Source organism: Fusarium oxysporum, chromosome VIII, assembly GCF_013085055.1.
Source record: "Fusarium oxysporum Fo47 chromosome VIII, complete sequence".
NCBI lineage: Eukaryota > Fungi > Ascomycota > Sordariomycetes > Hypocreales > Nectriaceae > Fusarium > Fusarium oxysporum.
In genome coordinates this window covers 235,836-251,612 of record NC_072847.1, presented here as the reverse complement: position 1 = coordinate 251,612, position 15,777 = coordinate 235,836, and the positions used below count along the sequence as shown (strand labels likewise).

The 15,777-nt window shown below is 45.7% G+C and overlaps 4 protein-coding genes across 4 annotated transcripts; 1 reads left to right on the top strand and 3 right to left on the bottom strand.

The window, feature by feature from the left end:
* Positions 1 to 2,280: 2,280 nt before the first annotated feature.
* FOBCDRAFT_142919 (uncharacterized protein) lies at positions 2,281 to 3,596 on the bottom strand (the record flags this gene model as incomplete). The annotated part of the gene is made up of 4 exons (XM_059608151.1): positions 2,281 to 2,328; positions 2,391 to 2,553; positions 2,623 to 3,074; positions 3,504 to 3,596. Coding segments are annotated over 4 exons (756 nt in total), but the record flags the coding sequence as incomplete, so codon positions are not given.
* A 1,579-nt stretch (positions 3,597 to 5,175) lies between these two features.
* On the bottom strand, positions 5,176 to 6,323 carry FOBCDRAFT_141669 (uncharacterized protein; the record flags this gene model as incomplete). Its single annotated transcript, XM_031189268.2, has 3 exons — positions 5,176 to 5,443; positions 5,510 to 5,997; positions 6,072 to 6,323. The coding sequence occupies 3 exons, from the start codon at positions 6,321 to 6,323 to the stop codon at positions 5,176 to 5,178; spliced, it is 1,008 nt and encodes a 335-aa protein (XP_031036533.2).
* Positions 6,324 to 11,106: 4,783 nt separating this feature from the next.
* On the bottom strand, positions 11,107 to 11,709 carry FOBCDRAFT_242260 (uncharacterized protein; the record flags this gene model as incomplete). The annotated part of the gene is made up of 5 exons (XM_059610466.1): positions 11,107 to 11,151; positions 11,200 to 11,413; positions 11,444 to 11,499; positions 11,580 to 11,597; positions 11,650 to 11,709. The coding sequence occupies 5 exons, from the start codon at positions 11,707 to 11,709 to the stop codon at positions 11,107 to 11,109; spliced, it is 393 nt and encodes a 130-aa protein (XP_059465532.1).
* Positions 11,710 to 14,430: 2,721 nt separating this feature from the next.
* FOBCDRAFT_228636 (glutathione-dependent formaldehyde-activating enzyme) lies at positions 14,431 to 15,769 on the top strand. Its single transcript, XM_031189270.3, has 2 exons — positions 14,431 to 15,225; positions 15,290 to 15,769. The coding sequence occupies exons 1-2, from the start codon at positions 14,570 to 14,572 to the stop codon at positions 15,675 to 15,677; spliced, it is 1,044 nt and encodes a 347-aa protein (XP_031036535.2). The 5' UTR covers positions 14,431 to 14,569; the 3' UTR covers positions 15,678 to 15,769.
* Positions 15,770 to 15,777: the final 8 nt, after the last annotated feature.

Here is a 15,777-nt window from a genome sequence, read left to right as displayed (position 1 = left end):
CTATTTAAGTAATAATATAATTAACGTCCTAGAATGGCCGCACTAATAATCACTTGCTTCTTCTCTTGCTCTTTTAATACCGGTAGGCATGGAAATGGGTAGCACGGGGACTCTTATCACGCCGATGTCAATATGGGCAACAACCCACTATCACCCTCGATTAGATGTTAATCCTGTAGAGTGTTTAATTATTCCACTCTCCCGTCTATCAGCTTTCCCCGCCGATGATATTAACATCGCAGGAAGCTCTTAGCGGTTAAGCTTGCCTCATGACCTTATATCTAAGACTTAATATATAATAGTCATGGGTTTTAAACAGGGAAACTAGTCTGTACTAGGTATATGTTTACAGATTATATAAGGCATTTAAACTAAGTAGGTTAGTTAATATATCTTATAATAATTAAGTAATATATATTAGGCTTACTAATATAAAGAAGTCTTATTAATAGCTAGTAAGCTAAGTCTTATAAAAGTATTAATAAATATAAATTATTAGCTTTAAGCATTATCTTAACAAAGTAGGATAAACCTTCTGATCCTTAAAATAGGTGAGGATAGCATCCATCAGGGTAAGGCATTGGGATAATGAAGCCTTACTGCCTTTAACCTATAGTGTACCACTAGCAAATACAGAGAGAAACCTCTCCGTACACTTAAGTTCCCAACAGGCGATACAGTAATGCAGGCTTTTATTTGAGGACTTCTTACTTCGATCAGATCTCTCCTTTGGTCTGAATTCAGGCTCCGAACCTCTTGCATATCAAAAAGAGGTCCAGAATGAAGGTTTCTCGGAGGTGATCGAGGCAGTACTTGGAAGAACACTAGAAGCAACACTCGGCGTCGGCAAGGAGAGGTTCAACATGGAAGGCGTTGCAGGGACGGTGGGAGATAAAGAATGCTGTGAGAAAGACCTGGTTAAAGGTATATATAATAAAGGTGGACTGCAAAATATTATCTTGCTGTGGATGATGCCGGTAGTAATAGGCAGGGAAGGAGATGAGGAGTAAGTTAATTCCTTGTAAAGGTTTATAGGTACATATATATAAAAAGAAGCAAACTACCTATTCAATGCAGTGCCAAGTACGCTGCAGGCAGGCAGTAGTAGAGAGTAGCAGGCAGCATGTTTGGTAGCATATGAACTCACGCGAGACGTCATAATATATTAAGCAGAAAGAATGAAATTAGACGACTTGTCAAGGAATTCAACATCCATAATCTTAATCTTATCAGATGATAAGATCTAATTGAGCAATCGGGAGTGGGTAGAGCTCTCCTTATAATGCCCAAGTATGCAAAAGACAGCCATCTGCAGTCACGGCTTCGATAAAGCTAGTCCCAATTCGGGACTGAGAGTCTTTGAGAAAGGCCTTCTTGTTCAAATCGCTGCTGCCAATAACCAAGGAGTCTAAGCCTATATTTACAGTTTTTCAGTAAATTTATAGTAAGTTAATAGTAAAAAAGGCAAGTCCTTACCAAATCCCGCCAGGATACCGCTTTCGTCGATAGTAACTATGTTCTCGGGCTTGATCTATCTATACTCTCTTTCGCAGATATCGAAGTACCAATTGACGGCCACTGGAGTAAAGGAATTGAACCTCGATGCCTCCTGGCGCTTTCCTCTCTTAGCCTTGGTAGCTGGATGGCGTTTTACGAATCTGGCTACCTAGTGTAAGTCTACTAGACATCATCGTCAGATAAAAGTGAGAGCCATTTTACACACATGGGACGCATCAGGCATAACAACCCAATCAAGATATGACCTACGGGGATTGTCTGTCTTCCCTGTTCTTAGCTAAAGGATATGCTTGTGGTCAAAATGTTAGGACACGTAATTAGGCTAAAGAGTGAGGTGGTATGGTGAAGCTTTAGGTCCCTAGGCGTGATACATTGAATGCACTTGACCTGAAGTCTCCCAAAGCAATTCCTAGGAACTGAGCTCTAGAAGACACTAGTCACCAGTATCGTAGTGACTATCAAGCTACGACTCATTTCCTTAAGGGCCGAACAACCTAGTAGCATTGCAATGAACTAACGAATTAACTCTTATTTACATATATCATCAAATCGGCAAATATCCTTTCAATCACTCGTGTCATTTTGTTGAATACTGGTGAAAATGAGACCGGCTAACCAGATGACCGAACTACCGGTCAGAGAGCTGTCTCGGCATTGTAACAACCTCTTAGATAGGTCATTACTGAACAGATAGAAATAGGGTTCCAACCCAACTATCGGAGAGAGAGCAATACACACAATGGACCCCAATATCGGACACATTTATTCCTTCTTTCTACCAGTCAAGGAGCTAATGACATCTCCGTGCAGCTATACTGCATTAGATTGTTAATCCATGAACAACGCAAAAGGGGGCAAGGAAGATGGCCTACCAATCTGCCAACCAGGCCAAGCATACCATCGAGCAAGAGTTCGATGGCAGCGATGATCTGGAACAGAGGTACTGCGAGAAGGGCCCAGAGAGGGTTGAGCTCCTTCTTGGCATGAGGCATGCTCTCGAGCTTGTGCCTGGCGCGATCGATGGTAGTAGTGACACTACCAGTAAGCTGTTGGTTTTAGCAAAGGCTTATGGAAAAAGAACCTTCGATACTCGCCTCCTTCAACAACTCGGCGAGATGGTACTCCTCAGGAGTAGCCTCGGCGATCGCCGCCTTCTGCTGTGCGTTCCTCTGGAGGCGGCTGTCGGGATTAAGACCTTGGATGACACCATTGACATCGCTTAGAATCTTAGCGGCCTCCTCAATCAGAGGCCGGACTTGCCTGACGAGGTGCTCCTCACTATACTCGTTCCCGAGCTGGGCCTCGGCAATGCTAATCTCGTTGTTGATCATTTTGCAAATGGGTCGGATTTTGTCTTGGGTCTGATCAATGTTGTAGGCTAGCGCGCCGGCAAGCTCCTTGTCCTTCTTGGTCTCCTCCTTCCTCTTCGCCTTCACCTGCTCAGCCTGCTCACGTTGCAGCCTTTCTTCAGCAGTCTGCTCGGCACCGGGATAAGGCGCATCCCAGGCCTTGGTATTAATGATAACGTTCCCGCGACGGTCAAGGATGGCTCCACCCTCATCGACCTTGCTGCACTTGAGTTGCATGAGGCCACCTTCGGCACCAACTTGTCGGCTCCCAAAGGGGGCTTGACCGACAGCCTCGATGGTAACACCAGCCAACTCGAGAGCGGCTTCCTTACCAGGAAACTTTCCCTCAGTTACCTCCACGTCAGGAGCCTCAGGCCTGCGGGCCTTGCCCTCGGGAATCTCCGACTTAGGGGCTTCATCCTGAATAGCGTCCTCGGGCACTCTTGGTATGTCTTTCTCGCCCACCCTTTCTTCGACTTTGGAGATCTTGTCCTTTACCTCTTCAGAGGTGACTTCTTTGAGCCTACCCTCCATCTCGAGCACCTCCTTGTCGCCTGTGGGCATATCGCAGTCCTCGAAGGTGATACTATTATCCTTCTGATCCTTGGTCTTGGCCTCGAGGATCTGGCCTATGACGTCCTCGGCCTGCTTAGGAGCTTCGGGCGTCTCATCCGACATGCCTCCGAGACCCAGTGCGCCGGTTACGCCGCCAACAGCAGGCTTGCCTGTGCTGCTGACAGCACCAGCAAGGCGATCAACGGTATCCTTTGGGTTGTTAAGGCCTAGGCGGCCATATTTCTTCTCAGCTTCCTGAGTTGTGTATTCGCCATATTCCTCCTGTTGTTCCTCTTGCTTTTCTTTGTCTGTCTCGTCCTGTCCCAATGGCAAGGCCGTGCCGATAATATTGCCGGCGTTGTCTGAGACATCTCCGGCATTATTAACGGAGCCAGCAGCGCTCCGGGGAACTGACTCAACATTAATTCCAATGAGGATGATAAGCACGAACTCGGCTGTAGGATAGTGAACGCACCAGGATTCTGCTGCTCCCTGAAAGCAGTGCCCTCTTTCATGTCTTCGATCTGTCCTTCGGGGATAGCGGTAGAGTCCTTGGTTTTCGACATTATTTCAGTTGCTTTAGGACCAGGGTACCGTTGCTACTGCCTCCCTTACTGCTGCGAACGTTGGCTAGGAATAGCATGGATTGATACTTGGGTCTAAACCACAGCTACTACGATCTGGTTTGCTACTTTATACTAAGTATGGCACCTCTAAAATAAGTTTGTTGCAATCTTCCTATAACATCAATCGGTGTCACGACATAAATGTGAACATCAACGCTTATCGGCAATGATGCCGCGCCGCACTTGTTACCCAATAAGTCTTGCAACAGCCAGCGTCATAATGGCAGCTCTGGCGGTAAGATGGTGTGGCGCGATCAGTAAAATGACATATCAACATACTATACGTCATAAGAAAATGAAAAAGGGGGGATGAGACATGTCATTGCTTGATTGTCTGTGTATGCTGCAGTTCGTTGAGGCTGGATGTTGGATGCGGGGTAAGCCTCCATTGATGCTTTTTTTTGTGTTTGGCACGATGGCACATGTAGGCTAACGCTGGTCCCCTATAGGGGGGCCACGATAAGTCAATAGACCAATTAGGAGGCGCCCCCCCATTTAAACTTGGCTGTGATAGAAGTACCAACAGGCTGTCGTGTTTTAAATTGCAACCTTACAGACTCTGCGCCAGTATCTCCCTCCCCGAAACCCTCTCTCTTCCGCGTGTCTTTTCCCCCTGTTGCCTTGCCCGTGATGGCCTCCAACGGCAGCCTTTCATTCCTAGCTCGAGGCTGCCTATCCACTAAGCGTAAAGGGACTACTTAGCATATGGACATGTGTGCCTGATACTCTGTACAAGCGTCAATAATGGGCTTCACACTAACCTGCCACTCACGCAGAGCGGCTCAAGGTTTTTGTCTTATTGAGGTCGCAAGCACCACAGTTCATAGAGACTTATTAAATAGCTCATAATATTTTAGGAATAGTGGTTACTTTTATGGAAGCTTTCTCTCGCCACATAACCTATGTTGCATATACTTCGTTATATATAAAGATTTCGTGATGTAGGTAGTCATATAGTTAGGTTTGTTGCTAGGGAAACTAACTATCTTATTAATTATCATTACACCGTCTTAATTTCGCGACGAGAAGCTGGACGCCTGGACGTCATATAATTCCTAGTTACTTCCTTCTCATCCAGGTAAATCATAGGGTCTGTACACCTCAAAAATACCCCTCTTGCTAATACCTCACCTTCCATTTATGCCTCCAAGCTCGACCTCTGCGACCGTCCTTTGAGATACTCCAGACTCAAGGATACGCTCCTGTGAGCTTGTCTGGTCAATAATATTTTCACTTCTGTGGATCTCAACTATTTGATCGTTTGGCGGTACAGAATACAACCCCTTATTATTATTTGAGGCGAGTTGTTTGGGGCAAATTCTGGGTGTCTGACTTCGAGAAGAGGATATATACGCCTGATCTGTGAACACCAATCTAGACGCGAGCATGTCAATGCTACGAGATAAAAGTTAGTAAGCGTATGGCAAGAGTACCTGTATGGAAGTGATGGGTTCAACTAACAGCATGACGACAGGGAAGAGGCATTCCATGGTGTAGGCGAACCGGTCTAGTTGGCTTGCTACGTTCGTCGCGCTCTGCGCGGTAGTCTGGAAGGAGTATGTGATGGCCCTCATGACGCCAATGACGGCGAGCAGAGCCAGACGAACCTCAGCGCTTCGCATTAAATATCGAAAGGGGCCCGCCTTAATGGCTGCTTTTAGGGACGAGGTTTTTGCGGAGGCGAAGACGGTTAGCAGGAAGTATGCGTTGATGCACTCCACAGTGGCGATCGATACAAAGTAGCCGATATGAAGATTGTCGATGACTTCCTGATATGAACTACCTCCGTCTAGGATCGATCTGACCCTCGTGATGGTGATTGTTATTCTAAGGGCTGAAATTATAACCATAATAGTCCAAAATAAACCGGCAAAGACGTGCCAGCGGCGGTTTCGTAGTACATGGCTCAATATCACGTAGCTGTAGAATGAGAGCCCCGCTTCCTGGACCTTTTATATACAATCCAGCGTCAGCCAGAGACGGCAGCATTCTGAATCTTTGTCCAGATCAAGAAGACCCTTACCAACCAAAACATGTCTGCAAATGCCGATGCTACTGCCTTGCCTTTAACGGGGTACCCTTGGGCATAGAATGCATAGTAGCACAGCCCGTTCGCCGTGGCCCCGGCGGCAGACGTTATTAGTGGAATGGCGGATATTTGTGAAAAGCTGGTGATGCTGCAAACAAGAAGCCCAAAGAGGAAGTTTCCGATTCCAATGGTGCTCAGGATAGACCAACTGAGCTCAAAGTACACAGGATCGGATGAGATCGACATGGCGGCGAATGATGGAGCCGGAGCAAGCCACACGGAAAAATAATGAGGCGGTTCAAGAGCAAAGGGCAAGATGAGAATATTAAGTACTATGTTAATGTATGGCAGTTATGTTTGTTTTTACTCAACACGTGTTAGTGACATCCGGCGCCCGCACAGTCCATCTAGATTCAATGTTCCCACCAGCCTCGCCAATGGTGCCCAAGCAGTTATGCAACGAGCGCGCAAATGGTGTGCGGCAAATGCCGAAGCTAGAACGTTGCTCACGGCCTACTCCGTAGAACCGCGATTCCTGACTCGTTCAGTTCATCGCTATCCATTAGCCAGGCTTTGTACCAGCCCCGGAATTTTCCGCAACGATTATTCAACGCTAGACAGGCCCGCTTGACGGTCTGGCTGGACATTAGAATCTAGTCCTTGACGATGCCATATCTCTTCCGCCAGCAATCGGAGCCTTGATTTCATTAGGAATCACTCAGGCCAGGGTGTTTTGGATTGCAGCCAAACGGACTAACCACGTACTTCATCACTCGCGTAGCCCAACGTACCTTAAGATTCGCGCCAAGGCAGCCACAACCTGTGGTTGGACGCGTCCTTTGCAAAGCCTCAATGATCCTTATAAACAGTGGGCTGCTAGTCAAATTCACCCAAGCACAGCCCAATTCAACGACGTGTTATGGGGCGAGACGGCCTAGTATAGGAGGGATCCAAGGGGAAGGTAACAAATCGAGCCTGAATCGCGGGAAGCATGCGTATAACACATAAGGGGAATTCTGGTGCAGCCGTCTGAAGTCAGGCTTGTTCATTATCGGCCAGACGTACTTGGATATACAAGCGAGATAGTTGTCAACACAAGAACACAATCTTAGGTGGGAACACAGAGGGAGATAGAGTTGTAAGTTAGCCTTTAGGAAGCTAAAAGCTGGAGAAGTGGAATATTAGCTTTTCACACTTATCTGACGATAGTGTTTATTAGTATCTATTAACGTCTTTTATTAAAATCCAGCATAACTATGCTAATAGAAATAGAGGTAAGAGACTACTAATACTTAATTACGTACATAATAAGCGAGCGGCCCGGACAAGCGAGTTGCTCACTTCACCATACCCAGATGTCTTTACATCCCTGTGATATCCACCATAATGCATGTAATGGCATCGGATGAGTCGCTCCCGTCTTCTCCAGACAGGTTTACTTCTATCTGACACTTTCGCGCGTTACGCCCTGTCCTGCTACAGAGGTAGCACCGCCGTTGCTTCGTTTCTATTGTCCATTTCTGTCAACCATTTCCTTGACTTTCAACCTATAGCTGCGCGCTGACCTTATTCTGGCCATGAAAGTCTTGCTCTTGGCCTATTGTATGGCTTACTCCTTATCTCAGATGTTTCTTTGTAGCCTGTCAACGCCAACTAACTGTCTCATGTTCCTCCCAAAGGATCTGCACCTCTGACTTCGATAAAGCAATCTGATGCATGATGCCCTGTGTTCCTTTAGCAAACTGATTTATATCATGTAAATTAGATATTAGAGAGCTTCCTTAATGTCTACAGATTCAATTCTAAATGAAATCCGATTATAGAGTCGCCTTAATCGGCTTGCTTGGCGTCTTTGACACTTAATGTACTAATAACTAATTGACCCCCAGGACTAGTATCGGCGTCTGCAGCTTTACCTTAAGCTTCAGAATCTTACTCTTAGGGCTTAAAGGCGCTGGAATGCCACTTAGAAGCCTTCTTAAATATTCTTCTCTATTAGAGAGTCTTAGAAAGGTATATAAAAAGCAAAAAAGAAGCTCTTTTTGCTAATATAACTTAACGTGATATAGGATTTTTTTTTTAAAATATCTGGGAAAGCTAATATAGCTTACTTTAGGACTTATATATAAGCTATTTAAATCCTAGCTATTATAAGCTTAATTTAAAATTTTAAGAATTATTTAAAAAATAGCTTTTAAGGTAAGAAATGGATTGTGACACTCGCTTATCCAACAACTTATACCTTTAACATATTAACTATATGCCTACTCAAGCAGGCTAAAACTCCTAATGTTAACATACTAGGGTATATAAGATAGATAAGCTGGTATAGTTTGACACCAGCTAAGTAGTAACTGTTATAATTATCTAGGATAAGGAGGCGATATTTGCCAGTTGTGCACAGTATAGTTAGCTTATCGAATTATTATATCTATTCCAGCCATTTTTTATATATAATCCACCGGTTTTGGTCATAGTACCAGTAACCTAGTCCTGCAGTAGAGGACTATTTTTATACTACATCGACAGGTAATTCTTACCTGCTATAATGATAAATGGTGGCATGCACTAACACTTAGAACTTACGCCTTATATTACTGTGATCTATTCTCGGTTTCCATGCTAACTATGTTCTGCCGTAGAACATCTTTCTATACTTATAATAACTATACCTATTGAGATAACCTTTGTTATTAAGCCAGTCTTATTAAAGTTATAAATATCTAACTTTGAGGTAATAGATACACTCAGTGGTAATATTTTGTATAAGCATAAACTAGCCCTAAACAACTTCTGAATCTTTGCATTTAGCTCTTCTGTAATTATCCCCGAAAGAGACTCGCTGTGAGCTCTGGGTATGGCTTGACGAGGTTAGAGGCCTAGCGCATGCCAATAGGTAACGCCTTGTGGTCAGCGAGGAAACGATTGGCCATTGCTTCAACATAAGACAGTCGCAAGGGAAACCATTACGAATCTGGCGTAAGAATAAACCAAACTAATATATCTTCTTCTAGATCAGACAGCTTCCGCTGTTTTGGGGTCCAAATACGTTGGGATCAAGTGACTTTTCGACAGCGTTCCAAGGTACGAGAATGAACCTGAGACATTTCTGCGGCGCGTCGGGCACATAGCTCTGGGTCCTCTTGAAGGGCGTCAAGTGCAAGAAGGACTCTACCTTCAGTATCAGGCTTTGGCATGCCTGGTGGTTGATAATTTTGTGTTCAGATAGTGGGGGTGTAAGGTGAGAGAATTTTGCGACACACACTTATCATGCAGGTTATTAGTAAATAGGTTTACCAGCCTGCCTAGAGGCGCCGATACTGTTGCGGCAGAGCCAGCCTCGTCTGTTCCTGACAGTACAGCGCAGCTCCTGTTTGCGCAGGGTCAAGCTTACCCCATGACCTCCGTCATGGTGCCTGGCGTCCATTATCATGTGAAGGTTCCCCCTCCATTACAGCTTCTTACACTCTCAATCAGCTCCGTCCCGATGGAATCAGTCGCACCTCAAGCATCTCAGAGTTTATTTGAGGCACAAGTTAATGAGCTACAGATGGAGCAAGCTGCTCGGCGGTATGGGCTCGGGTGTGGGGAAAACGGGTAGGTGGCCCAAGGGCGTAGTCAATACTCAATAGCAAGAAGCACTCCAGGGATGAGAGGCTGGCTGGAGATATTCTCAAAAATGAACACCACGCTGCTGAGGAGTACTACCCAGAGACGTCATCATGGGCGAAGGAGGCGAATGTCGTGGGAAAATCAATCCAATGGAGGTGTGTAGGTGACAGGTTTGTGTTACTTAGCGTCTTTTGGTGGGTGGAACTTGTTTCATTGTGCCAGATAAACCCAATAATCCAACCAAGAGTATGTGCAAGACCCCAACTCTCAGACCAACAAACCACCCATCTAAATCCACAGAAACACCACTTCCGACCAGACCACGCCCGTTGTTGAGTTTGTCACGAGCACAGTCGTAAATGTGACAGGAGTAGCGGCGTGCAACGTATCAATATGCAGTACAGTCACTGACCCGAAGGGCTCGACGGGGCTGCAGGTCGATGGCGCGCTGCGCAGCCCCGAAACAGGCATTCGAGACAATAGACAGGCTCGAAAGCGTGACCGAGGGTGCGGCGGAAGTGGTGCAGCGGAAGAGGCCCTAAGGATAAGCTGGAGGGATTGATGAGGCATTTCTTGTTTGGGAGGACGAGATGAGGGATATCTCTGCTTTATGCTGTATATAATCAGACTAAGTGAACCTGCCATTAGATTTATTGCATTCAGAGTTTAATTATCCCGGAAAATAGACCCAGCCATCTTTACCATGATTGTCGTTAATCCTACAGTCACATCCGACCCGGCTAGTGATCACTTGCCTCTAGACACGGACTTGCCATTCGCAGTCATCATGGTCGCTATCTTCATCCTAGCAGCAGCATTTTATTCACTGTTTGTACTCCGACCTCATAGTCTCTATGGTAATGTACTGAAGTACATCAAGCTCTTATCTCTTAAGACCTGATGATAGTCCCTTAAGACCCGACAATAGGCCAGAGTTGATTTGCGACGATATTTTTAATCCAGCGACACTGGATGAAACTGCCCCTGCACGAGCGTACAGGCAGTGGAAGGCCGAAACGAATTATGTGGCGGACATTGAACCCGGTTTTAATGCCTGGTAAGCATACGAGTCTATTACCCCGTCGACTCCATTTTCTGACTACTTCTCAGTGCAATTTGCTTGGGGCCAATGTTGGACGAGGACATAATCCGTCATTTACAATGCGGCCATGTCTTTCACTCACGTTGCTTTGGTGAATGGTTCTTCAGGCGCCACGACACCTGTCCTACATGTATATCACGGATCATGCCAACCACTTAAACTATTTAAGGACTGCCTAAGCCATAAATGCTGAAAGGCCTATATTTATAAGGTAATTTCCTGACAACAAGGAAGGAGGAAGGTAGAGGGATGATTTAGCTGTGATTTAGCTAAGAGTGGTCACCACGTGGTGCCATGGATGCAATAGCAACCTTTTTACTGGTTGATCTTCTCATTGACCGTGTTGGTAGTCTCGGCCTTCTTTTGGTGCAAGAAGGAGCTGATTCACGAGAGGATCTCGTTGCTAACGACAAGGACGGTGGTAGCTGCAGCCTTTCCGTGGGCGACAAGGCCTGCTTGCTCGTTCTTGTTAGCTTCCGAGCTGTAGTCCTGGAAGACGTGATCCTTGCCCTCGAGGCCCTTGTGGTATAGGAGGAGAATAAGAGCCCTCGTATCTCTGTAAAGCTCCTCAGTGGGTTTCTTAACGACGGGAAATCGTTTATCGATCCGGTCGAGGGCATTGCTACCTAGCGAGTCGACCTTTTAGACGTACGGCGAGACGTACTGGTATGGCTTAAAGAAGTAGGGAATAATGGGAGCGGCGAAAGTCTAATAAGCGGCGTCGCCGAGCTTGATGGAGCGCCGGCCGTATTTATTGGACTTGAAGGCATGGATGCCGTCGTTGAAACTGGGTAGTTGAGTAGATGCTATGAGGGGATCAGTTCATGTTGTAGAAAGAAAGCGTAAGGTTTTAAATACCTGTATAAAAGCAGGGTATTGAGCAGCGCTTATTTCGCTATTGACCTGAGGAGAAGACATGGTGATGGTTGTAGATGATCGACCAAGAGCCGGTGTAAGTGCGAATGATATGAGGCGGTAGCGTTAGAGATAAGCTTAATGGCTAAGTCGGTTAAGTCGCGTCAGGTGTTTAGTTGAGATGACGACTGAATGACGAGCAGGTAAGGTTGGATTCGAAGTCAGGTACGAGAAAATCGCAAAATGAACCTCGAGGTGAGACAGTCTAGAGTAGAAGTAAACAGTGGTGGTAGTGACAGAAATGGGAGGACGAGAAGAAGGAAGAAACTGGGATAGTAGCAATCGAAGGGACCCTGCAGAGGTTAAAAAAGAGACAGTTGGGGAGATAAGGCAGCTGTGAGTGGGATTAGGGAAGCATTGTGAGTGTGTCGGTGAGTGGTATGAAGAAGAAGAAGAAGAAGAGGAGGAGGAGGAGGAGGTGTGACCCCACTAGCAGACCAAGTCGACGGGCGGGCGTCGGTAGTAATTAAGAAGTCGTCCGTACTTGGTCATTTATATATCATATAATCCTCTGTAAAGTTACCTAAGAGTTTAAAACGTGTTAGGTAGGGGTAAACGTACCTCACAAACCCGCAAAGTAACCTATCCTTTAGGGCCTTGTCATCAATATCGACATCCAAGTAGTCGCAGCTTTTTCGTTATTGCTAACTACGTTACTTTGGCAGCTCCTGCTAACATTAGCATGTGCGCCGTCGCAAGTGCGCGAACATGTCCTAATACTTCAGCGGGTATCCTTGTTAACTATTTTAGGTGTACGGTACTTGACGTAGCCTTAATGAGTCTACCTTTAATTTTTGTTTCTTTAAAACCTGCTATTTCTTGAGCTTGAGCTTGAGCTTGTGTTATAGTTTCTTCCATCCCCTAAATATCCGATATGTCAGCTGTAAAAATCAACTCATATTCACGTTATCTTTCCCGTAATAATCATCACCATAATCATCGAACTTGCCTAGCTTTTTCTTGGTGGTCAATGGTGGGATGCTGCTGGGCTGCCGTAACGCCATCACGGCTAGAGCAGAGTGGTCTCACTTTTAGGGTTAGGATAGGGTTAGTATTAACTATCTAAGCTATCTTTGCTCTGGTGTATTTTTCTTTAACTAAGATATAGCTCTAAAGAAGAAGAATAAAAGGAGATAGAAAAAGTTAAAAGAGAGAGATAGAGGTAAAAATAAGAGATAAAAGAGATAAAAAGAGATAATAAAAGAGATAAGTAGGGAAATAGGCTAAAGTAAGAGATATAGCCTAAAAAAGGTAATAAAGAAAGATATAGCTAAGAAAAGATAAGAAAGAGATATAGCTAGAAAAGCTAATAAAGAGGAATATAAAAGAGAGGTTAATACTACTCCTAAGATCAAGGTTCCCATGGGGGCAAGGCCACGGCTTCGGTCCCAAGCAGCAAAGGCAACACGATATTACCCACGCCCTGTGGAGGAAGTTCACCGTGGTAATACTCAAGGAACAAGTTCATGCCGCGTAAGACCCACGACTACGCAGAATCTTAATGCATATTCAGCCAGGAGCCCAGGATCAGTCAGATATCGAGTTTCTAAACAGCAACTGCTATCACGAGGGGAGATACATTCCATAGGAGTCAGGTATCACAGTAGTAATGCCACTTAACAGGAACCAATAAAACCTAAATATAGAGGTAACACTCGCATTCCAGAGGCAGCAATGCGCCCTTCTCTATATCTTAGTTTCTAAGCATAAGTGTAAAGACGGTAAGCTGATAGAGGAGGAAGCAGTTATAATACTAAGTTAAGGCGATAATAATACTATATCGGTGCCTGCCGTGTTTATATCTATCCCTGGTATATAAGTTATTATAAACTAGAATATATATTAAGGCCTAAAACTTATTAATAGCGCTAGATATAAGGCAGTAGGGGTTATCCTTAATAAGGCCTATCTAGGCCATTGGATTAATACTAATAGTCCTTTACTTTAGGCCGCCCTATGGGGCTCCTGCTAGCTTTAGAGATAATAAGCAATCTCTACTTTATTAGAATGCCTATAGGTATTATACTCTTAATGCCTGTAAGTATTAAAACTAAGTATATAAGAAAGCGGCTATAATAGTAATATAATATTTCCGATAAGGGCTTATTATATGCCTTAGCTTTTATATATAGATTATAAGATATAAGTTAAAATATTAGACTAAGTTATACCAAAGCTCTAGGGGATAAGAATTATAAATATTAATAGCCTACTAGTTCTAAGCTAGTATAACTTATATAGTTTATATATTTAGCTATTAAGGTATAAATTACTTAATAGTATTATATTACTCTCTAAGGTATAAGAGAGACTTTATAGGAAATATAATACTAATTAAGATATTATAGGCTAAGCTAAGATTAGAGGAGCTAAGTAAATAGACAGTAAGGCAAGTAGAGTTAATAATTTGGTTAGAAGATAACACTAGGGACTAGTATAGGGCAGATGTTGCAGAGGAATGTTAAGGAATTTTAAGACAGTATGAGCTACGCGAGTAGGGTTCGATATAGACCTGATGCAATAACATGTTCAAATTCAAGTGAATTTTTGGGAGGGATCTGGCCTGGCCCTGCCTTTTCGTCCGTCCTCTAGGAGCCTTTCGTTCCTCATGGCACGTTCCTCAAGGCATTGGGCCCCTCAGGAAACAACTGTATTAGTAATCTAGCTACATGCTTTAAGTAACTCTGCGGGATGGAATGCCCCGCACAAGAGAAACAAAAGAATAATCAATCAACACATTTGCTACTGCTCAACACATTTACTTAACCCTTAAAGCATGCACAGTGTGTTATATAGCATTGCTTTCCCCACGCCACCCCCGCCGCCCAAAGCGCAAAGAGCGTAACTTCGGAACAACGAAACAATGACGGAGCCGAGTGGAGAGAATGCCGTCCTGACAGCGCAATGCCAATGCAAGGACCTCCACTTCACCTTGACCGTGCCCTCGTCTCTGCTTCCTCTGCGCGGCCACATCTGCCACTGTAGCGTCTGTCGCTGGACGCACGGGACGCCGTGCATCTTCAACGCCCCGATACCCGCGGGCATTGCCCCTCAGTTCGTGCCGCCCTCGAGGCTCGAAAAGCTGACGCCCTACACCTTCCCCGGGAGCAACTGCGTCCGCTACTTCTGCTCGAGATGCGGGTGCCACATGGGGGACGTAGGACCCCATGACGGCAAGTGGTGCCTGGCGACGTCGCTCTTCCCTGGGGGCCAGGCCGTCTTTGCCAGCAGGACGCACGTCTACACCAAGTCTGCTGCCCCCGGCTCGGGCGCGGGTGGCCTGTTCAAGTACATCCCCCGCATCGGTGACAACGAGCTCGGAACCTGGAACCCCTCGGACAGCTCCGAGCTGCTCGCGAAGCCAATGCCTGTCGAGCCAGGGCCGGATGGCCGGGAGAGACTTGGTGCTCGATGCCACTGCGGAGGCGTATCATTCACTCTACCTCGCCCTACCGAGGAAACCCTCAATAATGATGTCATGAAGAAGCTTGTCTCGCCGGTGGATAGTACCAAGTGGATGTATGCATATATGTGTCTCTTTACTCCTATTCTTCCGGACCGTCGCACTGACTTTTATTTCAAGCGCTCGCCTCGATCTGAGCCATGAATCCCGCCTCACAAGCGGTGCCTTTGTCTCCGCGTGGGTGGCGGTACCCCTCGCTCTCTACGAGCCGGCAATCGGACCCGGTTTGTCAGTCGGAGCGAGCAAGACCTACACCTCATCATCACCCGCCGAAGTACGGTCCTTCTGTGGGACGTGCGGCGCGACTGTTTTCCGTATGTATCGGCAAAAGCTCTTGGATGGCTCGCAGGACGTCGTCGACGTGTCCGTAGGCATACTGCGCGCTCCTGGAGGGGTACTGGCAGAGGATTGGCTCACTTGGAACTTTGACCTGGTCGAGGGGTTACAGGATGGCCTTGTGGCTGATGAGGAACTTGCTCGCTCGCTAGTGGACGGATTGTCTACGTGAACCATGGAGCTACAAAACATGGATACATACTTTAAGCATCGAGTTTATAGGAATAAAAAGCCCAGAAGCGGCTTCAATTTAGAAGTGCGGTGATGTGATT